The 13,642-nt window shown below is 38.8% G+C and overlaps 1 protein-coding gene across 4 annotated transcripts; it reads right to left on the bottom strand.

Moving 5' to 3' along the window:
- Nucleotides 1-4,889: 4,889 nt before the first annotated feature.
- On the bottom strand, nucleotides 4,890-8,844 carry LOC132299139 (uncharacterized). 4 transcript variants are annotated; one of them, XR_009480022.1, is made up of 7 exons: nucleotides 8,691-8,843; nucleotides 8,486-8,566; nucleotides 8,359-8,388; nucleotides 8,126-8,239; nucleotides 7,957-8,013; nucleotides 5,455-5,571; nucleotides 4,890-5,272 (listed from the first exon to the last, which is right to left on the bottom strand). XR_009480022.1 is itself a non-coding variant. In XM_059795602.1 (6 exons), the coding sequence occupies exons 1-5, from the start codon at nucleotides 8,808-8,810 to the stop codon at nucleotides 7,996-7,998; spliced, it is 363 nt and encodes a 120-aa protein (XP_059651585.1). In that variant the 5' UTR covers nucleotides 8,811-8,843; the 3' UTR covers nucleotides 4,890-5,272; nucleotides 7,957-7,995. The 4 variants fall into 4 exon arrangements, 3 of the variants coding, with proteins under 3 accessions (XP_059651585.1, XP_059651584.1, XP_059651587.1); XM_059795602.1 differs by lacking the exon at nucleotides 5,455-5,571; XM_059795601.1 differs by lacking the exons at nucleotides 4,890-5,272; nucleotides 5,455-5,571 and having other exon boundaries at nucleotides 7,332-8,013.
- Nucleotides 8,845-13,642: the final 4,798 nt, after the last annotated feature.

The raw sequence follows: 13,642 nt of genomic DNA, 5'->3' as shown, positions 1-13,642 counted from the left end.
AACGGTCTACTATAAAAATTTAAAGCCAAGTGGCAAGTGGCATTCTAGCCGAGCGCCAGGCACATTAAGCAAGATAAAGTGGCAGCTGGCACTACAAGCCGAACGCCAGACACTTGCTAAAAATTTTAAAGCCAAGTGGCAAGTGGCATTCTAGCCGAGCGCCAGGCACTTAAGCAAGATAAGTGGCAGCTGGCACTACAAGCCGAACGCCAGACACTTGCTAAAAATTTTAAAGCCAAGTGGCAAGTGGCATTCTAGCCGAGCGCCAGGCACTTAAGCAAGATAAGTGGCAGCTGGCACTACAAGCCGAACGCCAGACACTTGCTAAAAATTTTAAAGCCAAGTGGCAAGTGGCATTCTAGCCGAGCGCCAGGCACTTAAGCAAGATAAGTGGCAGCTGGCACTACAAGCCGAACGCCAGACACTTGCTAAAAATTTTAAAGCCAAGTGGCAAGTGGCATTCTAGCCGAGCGCCAGGCACTTAAGCAAGATAAGTGGCAGCTGGCACTACAAGCCGAACGCCAGACACTTGCTAAAAATTTAAAGCCAAGTGGCTAAGCCAAGTGGCAAGTGGCATTCTAGCCGAGCGCCAGGCACTTGCCGTACAAACACACGACAAAGCTAAAAAAAAAAAAAAAAAAAAAAAAAAAGATATGTATGTACTGAAGATGAGTTGAATAGAGCACAACACATAGGGAAAAAAGAGTTCTGTCATTTCATTAATATTGAACATTGAGTTTACAAAAGAGAGATGTCCATCATTACAAGAAGATATGAAATGGAAGAATTCGAAGGAGCCCTAGCTGGACGCCTCAGTACCAACAGCATCCTGGTCGTGCCGACTCGCCTCCTCGGCCCCATCAGCCGCCTCACCTTCATGAGGTGGGGAATCCAGGTGAATGACTGAATCGTTCGGCTGGGGTTCAGCGTCAGCAGTGGCTATAGAAGGAGCCACGGTTGACGATTGGGGAGCGGTCAGTGGCAGAGCGGTAGGAGGAGCTGTGATGATCCTTGAGGATGCGATGTCCTGGCACTCATCAAATATACGTTCCGCTTCGGTGGGTTCTGGGTCGACATAGACCCCCAGAGGTTCGATCCCCAGATCCTTGTCTACCTCATCCGGAGTGGAGCTGGTCTGTCCCTCATCCGGAACCCGGTCGGCGAAACCTTCCCGGAATCCTTGAGCATACCGAAGAGCATCGACCCTGGAGAACCGAGCGTGAAGGGCCAGCATCCCACCACCCACTCTGCTGATCGCGTCGATCAGAGCGGTACGCTCGTCCAGAGCTCTTTTTTCAAAGGCCATCCGAGCAGATTGTTCATCAGCTAGAAGGCGCTGGAGTTCTGCCTTCTCTTCTCTAATTGATTCCCGCTCGGTCTGCCAGACGCTCTTCTCAAGCTGGAGGGCGTCCTTCTCATCCTGAAGGGAATCATTCTCCTTCTTCAGGACATCTCTCTCTTGCTCGGCTTTGTCAAGCCGAACCAGCGCCTCGGTATTCTTCATGGCAAGGAGGTCGTTTTCTTTGTTAGCCACCTCCAGGCTGTCAGAATACTTTCGGGCCCTGGCATTCCCCATCTCCACCTGCTTCTGCATGGCCATCATTCCGAACAATGTCTGCATAGGTGCACAATAAAAACGGTTAAACCAATAGTCAGAACGGGCGAAGGCAAGACCAAGTAATATAAGAGAATTCATGAGTTAGAAAATAAAAGTCACCTCCATAGCAGATTGGGGAAAGCGACTGAACACGTCCTTCTGGGAAAGACCCTTTGCCGCCTCAAGGTCCTTCGGAGTCCACATGCTCCTGTAGTAGGCCATAGCGGTCTGGCCATCCTTCAGCATGGTCTCGTTCGGTTTCACGAATGTCCCATCCGTTCGGGTGTACCGAGGGGCCCATGGCGGTAAGCTGGGGATAGAAGGGGGGCCCGAAGCAGAAGCAGAGCCACCAGCTGCGGGAGGCCCAGAGGGAGAAGGAGCTCTGATCGCTCGGTGCAAGAGAGTACCCGGCCCAGAGACCCGGGTCCTTCTAATGAGAGGCTCCTCCTCCGGATCGATTTCACTGTCAGGATGAGGCCTTTTGCCTCGCTCTTTGTCCCGACCACCCCCCGCAGCAGCAGGAGCTATGGTAGCTGGGGAGGGCGCGTTCTGGTTGGCAGCAGGGGCGCTGGCAACAGGGTTAGTAGCCACTGCGCTCGGGACAGTGTCAGATATGGTGGCTGAAGAAGAAGCCGACGCTGGAGAGGAGGTCGCCCCAGCAGCAGGAGTGGCTGGGGGAGTATTTTTCCTCCTGCCAAAAGAGGGAATCTGTAGTCTGCTCATGTTGTAGCCGAGTGATGAGAGCGCAAAGAGGTTGTCTGAAGTGAGGAGATCTGAGCAGGAAGGAATATCGTTCAGAACGTATCTCTTCAAGTAGTTACTCCTATCCCTGCAAACACTATAGCTCAAGTCATCACAAGGTATTCCCAAGGAGCGGCATAAGTAAGTGCAAAAACGAGGAACGCATGTTTCACAGGGGCAGTCATGTTTATGGGATTTGAATTTTTTATAGGAGGAGACAGAGCAGACACCAAAGGCGCTCGGGATTGGGTAATCCTCTGCAGCCGGCGAAGACCAAGCCCCACTAATGCCCACTATGCTATCCCTCCAACCCTTTTCAGATTTTATTGTGTCAGTGCATATGGACATCTTCTCGAACGGGTAGAGGTGGTAGAAGGGCTCGTTAGTACGGATCTTACTGACCTTATAGCACAGAAGGAGGTCTATGAGGTCGAGATCCAGATTTCTGTCACGCATCAATAAGAGCATAACAGATATGATCCTAAAGAAGTTGGGATTGACCTGCAGAGGGGATATCCCCAATCTATTGAAGACATAACTAAAGAAAGGGTGCAGAGGGAACCTAACAACATTCAATTGAAGGTTCGTGAATAAGACTTCGCCGGGCAGGAGGCCGGCGCCGGTCGTAATATTAACGTCTTGGGGGCAAACCCTAACTTCGATGTTGTCAGGAAGTCTAAGTCTCATACAAAGAACATCTAGATCTACAACCATGGTGGAAATGCTAGAAGAATCTAAAAGAGAGAAAATGGAAGCCTGCCGAAAGTAAAAAGAACGAAACTAACCTCGGAGGACTGCAAGATCGCTGGAAGAATGACTCTCGAAGGATTTCACCGGAAAAGGCTTAGCACTGTTCTAGAAAGAGAGAGACTTGGCTGATGATGGAGACGGTAAAGGGAAGTGAAGTGGAATTCTAGAGCATTATAAAGGCGAGGGGGCCCGAGGGCCGAAGCGTCGGGAAGGCAAGAAATCCCTCGAGCCCCGGAACATTGATTCTGGATCTGACCGTCCGCTCCCCCACGTGGTTATCTCGAGCCGTCAGCGTCATGATGAGACGCCATCAATAATTACCCCTTATTAAATAAGGGGCAATTATGGGGGCAGTTGAGGAGGCCCCGGATGACATGGGCCAGGTCCGACTCGCAAAACACAACCTTCAGTCCGAACAGCTGGGTCAGCCCATAGAAAGACACTGCCATATGGGCCGAGCGGGAGTAAGCCCATCAAGGGTGACTAGGGCTTACAGAGGAATAGGCCCAGGTCCAGCAATCAGAAAATATCTTGCAAATATCTTGTAAATATCTGGTAAGTATCTATAAATAGGAGTTGGAATGAAGAGGAGAGGGATCTTTCCGGGTTGAGGTGTAAGAATTCTAGAGAGAGAAAGAATAGAAGGAGTTTCTTGCATCTTCACCATAGTTAAGAAACTCCATAGAAAGTTTTATGCTTAAGAAACCACGACTCAGAAAATGAACTTAAAAATGAGCCGGAAATTGCTTTGGGGCATCAATTGTTAGTACCATTATTACACTTATTTGGTTCATACACTTTTCTCCATAAAATAAAACTTTTCTGTATTTTTTGTACGAAAATTTTGTAGAAAATTTAGGTGATTATGAAAGTTAATTTCCCACAAATTTTTTTTTTTTTTTCTTAGTATCTAAACTCTTAAAAAGTTTTTAAAAAAATCATTTTTTTTCCCTATCTAACTAGTTTCACCTAACCCCTTGGATCAATCATATAATTTACACACAAATTTCATGAAACTAATTTGACAAAGCTTGATTATTTCATCATATCATATTAAATGAGGTTCAGATTAAATTATGAAAACCATAACATATATAGATTGACACCCCGATAAACTTCTCTATACTTGGCTATCATTTTTTTCAACGACTTGCTAGCCAGCCAAGATCTATGTTGTTCATCTGACATATGTGGTAGAGTGTTTCTCAATTTTATCATAATAATTTTTTTGAGGCAAATAAATTTCCAGTTAAGGTGAAACTATGAAGAGTTTGAGATGGAGTTATAAAGAGATCGTTGTTCGAGGTGGAATTATGGACGAGCACGTGAAAATATAGTCTGATCACGTGTTGATTACGTGAAGAATTGAGGTGCTCAAATTTGTTGATTTTGGTGCATATGTCTTTATCAATATCAATATGGCCTGTTATCAATATGGCCTTTGAGGTAATTTTCACGGGTGGAAAGGATTTGAACACTAGTAGGGGTGTTATTTACAACTTTTAAAGAATGGTTTTTGCTATGAGTTATTTTGCAAAAAGTTTAATTTGAAAGTAACAAAGTCGGGATATTTTACCCATTAATATTAACGGGTGAAATTTGTAGACAATTTATCGTGAGGAGAATAACTTGTTTCAAGATTCGCTTACCCTTTTGCATTCGCTTTTTCATTTGTGGTGGTAGTAGTGCTTTTGAGTAAAATAAAAATATGGCCATCAAGGAAACCATCATATTTGCGCCTTCAATAAAGCCAATTAATTAATAATATATAAAAAAAGAAAAAAGAAAAAAGAAAAAAGAAAACAAAAAAGATAAAACCTTTGCATAAGCATCCGTGTTTATGGTTGTTTACAATCCGACTTGTTCGCCTTAAATTAAAAGGTTATAATGTCAAAATTTTACACAGACTAACAATCAGTATGCAACAACCAACCTATGAATTCATTTAAGGTCCAACACTGGATCAAACATGCACCCGTAACTCCCACCCATTAACATTTCATTGTAAGCATACGTAACATCATTAGTTGTTTACACACAGTTTATGGGAAAAATTCACAAACAACCTTTAGCATATAGACAACTACTATCCAATGTTTCTAAGGCCACACCTATGAAGCTTACAGTCCCCTTCATCCAAATGGAAATGAATTCAACTTCACACTCCATGCAATCTCGAATCACCTGCAAATAAAATCAAAAAAACAAGTCTCTCATGCATACAATTAGATATATTCCATTGAATGGCACTCAAAGCTGGCCCAAAATATTTTGCAACAACAAAATATCATAATCTTTTTTCTTTTTCTTTCTCTTCTTTTATTAATTAAGTCCCGAATATACAATCAAATCCTGTCAGAACTTACCTACAATTTGCATAAAATTGGGAAAGTTAAACACAAGCAAAATACGCAGTGACCACTCAAGAGAATGCTGCTAACGGAACATGTAGCAACGATAGGGCCCTCTCTTCTGTTGTTGACCTTCATAAGTGAAAGGAAAGGCAATAAAAGATAAGTCGTTATCTATTACATAGCTCCTCAATTTCCCATTTAATTAACCTGTAACATCACCCAATTGGTTCAACAGTCTACTAATTTATTTTAGGTAATTCTTCTTTCATTTGTTTCTAAATATCAAATAGTTCAATCGACGATATGAAGAAATTATCAGCTTTCTTCCTTTTATTCAAAATACCAAGTACTTTCAAACTCATATGTTAATGGTCAAAAAAGTAAATACTATATGCCATGAATTTTGCACATGACTACATTCTATTTCTCTTTAAACATTAGCAAACAATAGGGTAACTACAAAATTTTGAGTAATTGAGTTACTTCTCAGAAGGGAAAAAAAAAAAATTAAAGGTGATTATTTGCAAAATAAACAACAGTGAGACTTGGGGGACGGCGCAATACTTCTCTATATCTTAAGGCTAATATTCCATTGTAACAATACTTTCATGGAAAACGAACTAAGATTTATGTTACACGGAAAAAGCTTTCATCTAATTAGACATGATATATCTTAATTCTTCTTCCGAATAAGGTTTTGAGTGTTTGAACCCTTTTACGTGTCTTTTCTTCTAAATATTCAACTATGAGATACTAAGTGCTTGGAACCTTGTTACGTTTTCAACACCTACATGGGACATATATCTCCAAGAATTCAAGAAGTATCAAAAGTTGACTTCAAAATTATATTACAAGCACCTACAAGTTCAAATTTTTTTTTTTTTTTTTTTGATAAGTAAGCCACCTACAAGTTCAATATCAAATATAACTACCTTATAGAAGTATTATTGCTAAGGATCTAAGAGAGAAACTAATGTCCTCATTCCTCCACCAACAAAACCTTAAGAACACTTACAATTTAGAATTGACGTATAATAAGCTGTTTACTAACGCTAACTTTTTATTTTAAAATTATACGGAGTATATAAATATTAACTGAACATGGAAAACAAAATAAGAGTTATCTTGCATGGACATAAGCTTTCGACGAAATTAGACATGAATGGAACCATTGTTATGCCTTTTCTAAATTGTGTACTATAATCAATAAGAGATCAAGGTTGTCAGAATCGGGATTATATGTAGGATCGTTGGAGGCTCCGTAGAATTGGATAGAGAATTGTAAGATTCTACCAAACTAGTAGAAAAATAATTCAAACTAACTTCTTAAACATAATATCTCTAAAAATTAGAGAGAATAAGCCCAAAACCCCCCCCAAAAAAAAAAAGTTGCATACATGTCGGGATAAATACGTACATATCATAGAGAATGTACTCACTCCGCAATTCAAAAGGTAGAGCTTGTATGACAACTATGCAACATCAATTCAATTTGAATTGTGAGATACAATACTAATTTGCAATAGATGCTAGGTAGTAGGTCCAAGTCTCCAAGAGGAATCGACCAAGGTTTGTTGAGGAGTAAATCCAAAATAATAATAATAACAAACAACTAACTTACATTATTTATATAAAATTTGGGTAATAGACACCCCTGTTTTTGTCTATCAAAAATATCCACATTGTATTAAAGGAATGAATGAACAATTATTCATTATATCAATGTTAAACATGAACTAATAGTAACTAGTCTAATACCAAGTAACACTTTATAAGGTCAAAACTAAATAAAATTAAAACCAAGAAGTCAAGAACCAAAAGTTCGAAACAGAACAAGAAGCCCAGAAAACTCATCCCCTATATCCACTGAAAAATAACAATCAACGATGAAAAAAAAAAACTGAATCTACGATTCTATCAACGATTCTACCTACGACTCTAAGATTATACATACGATACTACCACAGACACGATTTATGTGCGATTCAGATCGATTTGGGGTGCTATGATCATAGAATCGCACTACGATCTAGAATCGCGATTTTAACAAAATTGTAAGAGATAATATCACAAGAACTATTCAGGGAAAAAACAAATATCCCTACAATAGTTGATAGAATCTAAAATGTACTCATTTCACACACGACAAATCAATAAGGACGCATATAGCTCATAAATGAGGTACAATAAAAAAAGAACATGAACAAAACTGGGAAGTATACAAGAAAATGTGCTCCATACATATACATACACGCATAAAATCTCCATACTTTCCTCCTCTCCCCAAAACAACTAAGAACTGAAACTAATTTACATCGGATCTATTTATAAAGGGATTGCTATCAAACACAACAACAACCAATACGGAATTATGATAAAAGTTAGTAAATCAAAGTGGGAAGATCTTTTTTGGGGGTAATTAAATCTCGTTACAAGTGGAACAATAATCTTAGAACTGCTATCTAACTAATAAATTTAATTTGAACTAATTAAGTACGTTCGAGATAACATTACTTGACTTCTGGTTTGGGCTTGTTCTTGAAAGTATGGGTGTCAGCCTTGAGGAATCAACTACAAAATGCACAAAATTAAATTAGCATATGTATGTGTGCGTGTGTGTGAGTGTATAGAGAGAGAAAGAGGGAGTGTTAGAAGAATATAACGTTAGAGATGAGACACCCACCTTATGCAGTTCCAATTCCATTCGACGTTTAGGCGCATTTTTCATTCCCGGTATTTTATGAATCAGTTTCGGCGGGCCATACACAAAATGGACAACAGAAGAAGAAGCCATACTCTGAGAATAACATAATTGTAAAACAGTATAAACACTAAGCCTAACTCTAATTTGTCCGCTACCAAACAAATTTTCCAATATCAAAGTAAGTGTAATGTGAAACCAAAAAAATTACATACATAGGCAAGGTGGGTTGGACCATGAAATTGCTACAAAATGCACAAAATCAATTAGCCCCAATTATATATACACACACACACGAGTGTAACAGTATAACTGAATTACTGAATATGAGAGGCCAATTACCCGCTTTTCCTCAATTGTGGTGGTGACTGGCCAAAGTCGATCCAAATCAATGGGTGGGCGGAAGTCTGGAATACCAAACTCCTATAAATTGCAACAAGTTAATTAGCCACATATCATATACATATACATATACGTATACATATAGAGAGAGAGTGAGGGAGAGAGAGAGTATGTTAGAATATAACGAAGGCGTTAGAGAAGATACCTCTTCTCCGCTTTCTTGAACAATTTGACGGTACACGCCTGACCGATCAACGCTCAATAAGTCAAAGAATTTCCTTCTCTTTTCTGCTGGTTCAAAACAGACATGGAAGGCAGTAGCCATGGTCCGATTATAAGATGAGAATGAGATTGGTATTTTTGATGGATCCTCTATATAGATCCTTCTAATGGGCTCTTTTGCGTGGGCCGTGCAGCCTATCTTACTTAAATTGGTTAATCGCACTCAACCCACTTTACTACTAGAATTTTGATGTTTGTAATGTGAGGAATTGTTAACGGAGTGGGATAATATTTTTTTAAATGGGTTAATATTAGTAATAATAAATTATTTATTTATTTTTGTCTATTGGGTATGGTAAAAAAAATTTGTTTTTTTGGGTAGGCTTGAGCCCATTACTCTCTTCAGAGACCACCATTGTTGCCCAAGCTTTAACCGTCATTCCACTTGCCTTCCATTAATTTTCATACCTAGCCGTAGAAGCGAGAAAGCACGAGGACACCAAGGGATACAAAACCATCGGTTTTGTTTCGGTTTTGGAGCATTTCTTCACTCTGGATTCTAGAGTTAGCTTTTCCTAGTGAGGTAGGGGGTTTACCATAGCTTTAACATAGAGCTTTGTTTATATTTTGGAGTGTGGTGTGTGTTATGTATGTATAAGTGAGTTGTGAGTATTTACTATGCATGATTGTTAATACTTAGCTCTTAAATGATGATATTGTGCATGACGTTGTTTAGAGCTCTACGTTTCTGATACTCATATGATATGTATACACATGATAATATTGGAGGAGATCATAATATATTTGCATATGTATTCATGTGTTTACTTTATGTTAACGTGTCTAAACTTACACGATTGTTATGCCTATATTGTTGGTAATGTAAACTCTATTTTTAGGGCATGGATATACCATCATTTGGTCACTTGTTATAATATAAATTGATGAAATACTTCACTTATGATATGATGTACGTGTTAACCATGATCTTAAACAATCACATTTGATATCATTTCTATCGAAATTCATACCATGACTAAACATTGAAGACTATAGGACATGAATTGCTCGACTATTGAGACTTATGTGCACTTGTGAAGTGTTTCACTTGATATTAAATGTATATGATACATTATGGGATTGGTTGATGATTAATTTTTGGAAGATACTTGGGACCATTTTGATACTTTCAGAATGCAAGGGTTTGGCGCTCGCGGGTGAACTTGGGCTCCCCAATTTATAGTAACCACTTAGTTTGTTTTCTGCGAGTTAGTAACCCGAAAATAATTATTTTTCCAATGTATGTAATACATATGATTGGGGGTGTGCGTGTGTCCAAATTATTCCTATTATATGATTCTCGGATCTTATTTTCAAATTAACATTCATATGTAGTTGTAACCTAGTGCATTTCGATTTCATTGCATTTTCTTATATTGGTACATACTTGAATGAAATAGGACGAGTTGGGGACATGGCGCCTATCCGTCACCTCCCCCGCTAGGTATCCTAATTCAAATTAGCAAAAGGAAGATTCGACATCTTACATGGTGAGGGTGTCATTGAGGTTGCTTGGTCCCTCCTCGCTTTGGCAGCTTTAGTAAGAAGCATGCCATGGTGAATCAATTGGACGGTAGAATGGAAGCAAATGTAGGGTTTGAGGCTTCATTCACAGAGGATGATATCGCTCGTTCTACAAAATGAGGCCAGTGAAACTTTCAATGAATCAGGCCCTTTGATTTGTTGTGGCTGCAAATCGAACATTTCAAAAAATGTTACGATAAAACACCCCTCATAATAGTTGCCATCATCTCTTTGTACTAGTGAAAAAAGTTGACTTTACTCCAACCATCCCTCCTCTTATCTTAGTTAACCCTTAGCTTAGTAAAAATAAAAACTGAAAATTCCCTTATGTGCAACTAAATTACAAGAATAACCACGCAAATAAATTCACCATTCAAAACATAAGATAAATATAAATCAATTAAATATGAATATAACATTATTAATTTTCCTTCTAAAGTACAATTTGTCCCTTGTACATTAAAAATTTATATGAGAAAAACTGCTCCTAACTAATATTAAACATCAAGGGGTGATTTGCAACATTTCTGTAAAGAAAATTATGTAAAATAAAGGAGGGTTTATGATGATACGCCTTGTTCACGTTCAATTAAAAGGTTATAATGCCAATCACCCTCAGTTGTTCACAAAAGAGGAATTTGATGTATTACTGTTTTGTTTTAGTAACAGAAGCCAAAAAGGCCTTTATACTTTCAGACTACTTGTATCTCCAAAGATTCAAGGCACAAAAGCACAAAATTTTATAGATGAACTACTGGAATCCATTTAAGGTCCAACACTGGATCAATCATATTCTCCACTTTGTTACTTAAAAAACTTATATGACAACATTTCATTGTAGACATACTAAACATCATTAGTTGTTTACACACTGTTTTACGAAATTCACAAACAACGTTTAGCATATAGCCAACAACTATCCAATGTTCTAAAGGCACGATTATGAGGCTTACAGTCCCCTTCATCCAAATGGAAATGAATTCAACCTCACACGTACTCCTTCATTTAATCTCGAATCATCTGCAAACAACACCCAATAAAAGTTTTTTAAAAAAGTCTGCAGTGCCATGCAAACAAATTGAAATATTCCAATGAATGGCGCTCAAAGCTGGCCATAGTTTAGTTGTTCACAAATTGGTTGCATTAAGTTTTCTAATCATTCAATTCTATCCATAATCGAAGTTCTTTGACAACTTGAACCTGTATGTATGTAGTTTACACCACACCCAGCATCCTCACTTCCCTTCCCCCCCATCCTTTGCTCCTACAAGCTCGAATCTATTCCCTCTTAGATGTGGTTATTGGTTTACCTACATATATATATTTTGATAAGTTATTGGTTTACATATTATGCTGTATATGATACAATAATATCACTTATTTCCTCGCTAAATTAGCAACGGATTGTACCCTATTCTTCATTAAGCAACTAGGATAATAAAACTATCCCCAGCAATAAGTTGGTTTTTTATATTGTCGGTAAATTTTCTCCATAGCAAACACACAACCGTCGTCTTCAGCACTTGTTTCCAAGGCGTTTCAGCTTCACTTTTCAAGGTTTCAAGCAAAAGCAAAAGAAGTGCAAAGGAATTAAATGAGCACAATATAATTCTATTATGGGCCCAAAATAAATTACACACGTTTTACAAAAACAAAATATCACATTCATTTTTTTATTTTTTCCCGTTTAAACACAAGCAAAATACACAGTGACCACTCAAAATAATGCTACTGATGGATCATGTAGGAACAATAGGGCCTATTCCTTTTTCCTTTTTTTCCCCCTTTTGTTGACCTTCATAAGTAAAACTAAAGGCAATAAAAGATAGGACATTGTCTACATACCTCAATTTCCCATTTAATATAACCCGTAACATCGCACAATTGTTTCAACAGTCTACTCATTTATTTTATTTGGTAATACTTCTTTCATTTGTTTGTAAATATCAAATAGTTCTTTTGACGATATGAAGCAATTATCAGCTTTCTTCCGTTTATTCAAAATACCAAGTACTTTCAAACTGATACATACTTTTTTAACGAAATGATATTTAAGAACATATCACACTGATTTTTCATTACACTTGACAGTGGAGTGGGAGGCTTTAGATGCTGTGGGTACTTCAGGGGGTGCCCGTGTGATGTGGGGTAGGAGATGGGTGTCTAAGGAGGATGTGTGAAAGGGTAGGTTTTCTATCTCCTGTGCCTTTGCCATCGAGGAGGATGGATTCGAGTAGGTTTTCTCTAGTGTGTATGGTCCGGTGGAGGACGGATATAGGCATTTGTTATTGGAGGACCTTGGTGCACTGCAAGGGGGACTGCCCTTTTCGTGTGTATTGGTGGGGATATTAATGTGGTTAGATCCCCGTTAGAGAGATCTACTGGAGGGAGGTGGACAACGACCATGGAGCAATTCTTGGAGTTTATTGAGGCCTATCAGCTTGTTGATTTGCCTTTGGAAGAAGCGTCTTCTACCTAGACTAGCGGCAGGGAGGCTCCTACTTTATCTTGGCTTGATAGATTTCTTCTCTCCGGTGATTGGGAGGAGAAACTCATGTATAAAATAGACTTCTCATTTAAAAGCACCTTACTATTAGAACCAAAACCAAATGAGAAAAGCTAAACAGCCACTGATCACCACCATTTCCCCCTTCTTCTTAACACCCAAAACAGAATCCGCACCTTTTCCGATCTCCTCTTCCACAACCATGTTCTACCTCGCATCGTCTTCTATTTTGTGATGATCATGATTCCACCTGTCGAGATAGCATATCCAACAAGCCATCATTAGTCCAAAAACCTCTATATCCCTCCGCAAATGTTACGCCTATATATATTACAACTAAGGTGACCACCACCACCACCGATGTTACCTTTCAAGCCCCCGTCATTGCTAGCATAAAACCTAACCCATTTGTTAAGCTCCAACTTAAGTCGGTGTTTATAGAGGACTTGATGAAAAAATCACAAAATCGCAATGTTTCTTAAGTTTATGGATCATTTACGACATAGTTGCCATTGATTATTGTCTTGTACCTCACTCCTTTCTCGAACCACCCTGCCTCTCATGTGCTCACTAGCTCATACACAGCTAGTAGTCTTGATCAATCAACCCGGCTCATATTTTTGGAAACACCCCTCTAGGTCGAAATCACCGGTTATACTCAAACATATAAGAACCTTGGCTTGGTTCCACAGAACTTCCAATTGGTATCAGAGCAAGTTACTCAACATAGAGAGTTGATCTTTAAGAAGAATTATGGTTATTAAAAAATTAGATTCGATTTTATTTACACTGATGATTATGCTTTTTTTTTTTATAATTTGTGCATGATAATAATTCCAATTTAT

Source organism: Cornus florida, unplaced genomic scaffold, assembly GCF_030987335.1.
Source record: "Cornus florida cultivar Cherokee Brave unplaced genomic scaffold, ASM3098733v1 CherokeeBrave_3.0.0_Hap2_Chr03, whole genome shotgun sequence".
Classification (NCBI taxonomy): Eukaryota; Viridiplantae; Streptophyta; class Magnoliopsida; order Cornales; family Cornaceae; genus Cornus; species Cornus florida.
Note: the sequence above shows the minus strand (reverse complement) of the source record. Positions and strands in the feature narration are given on the sequence as shown.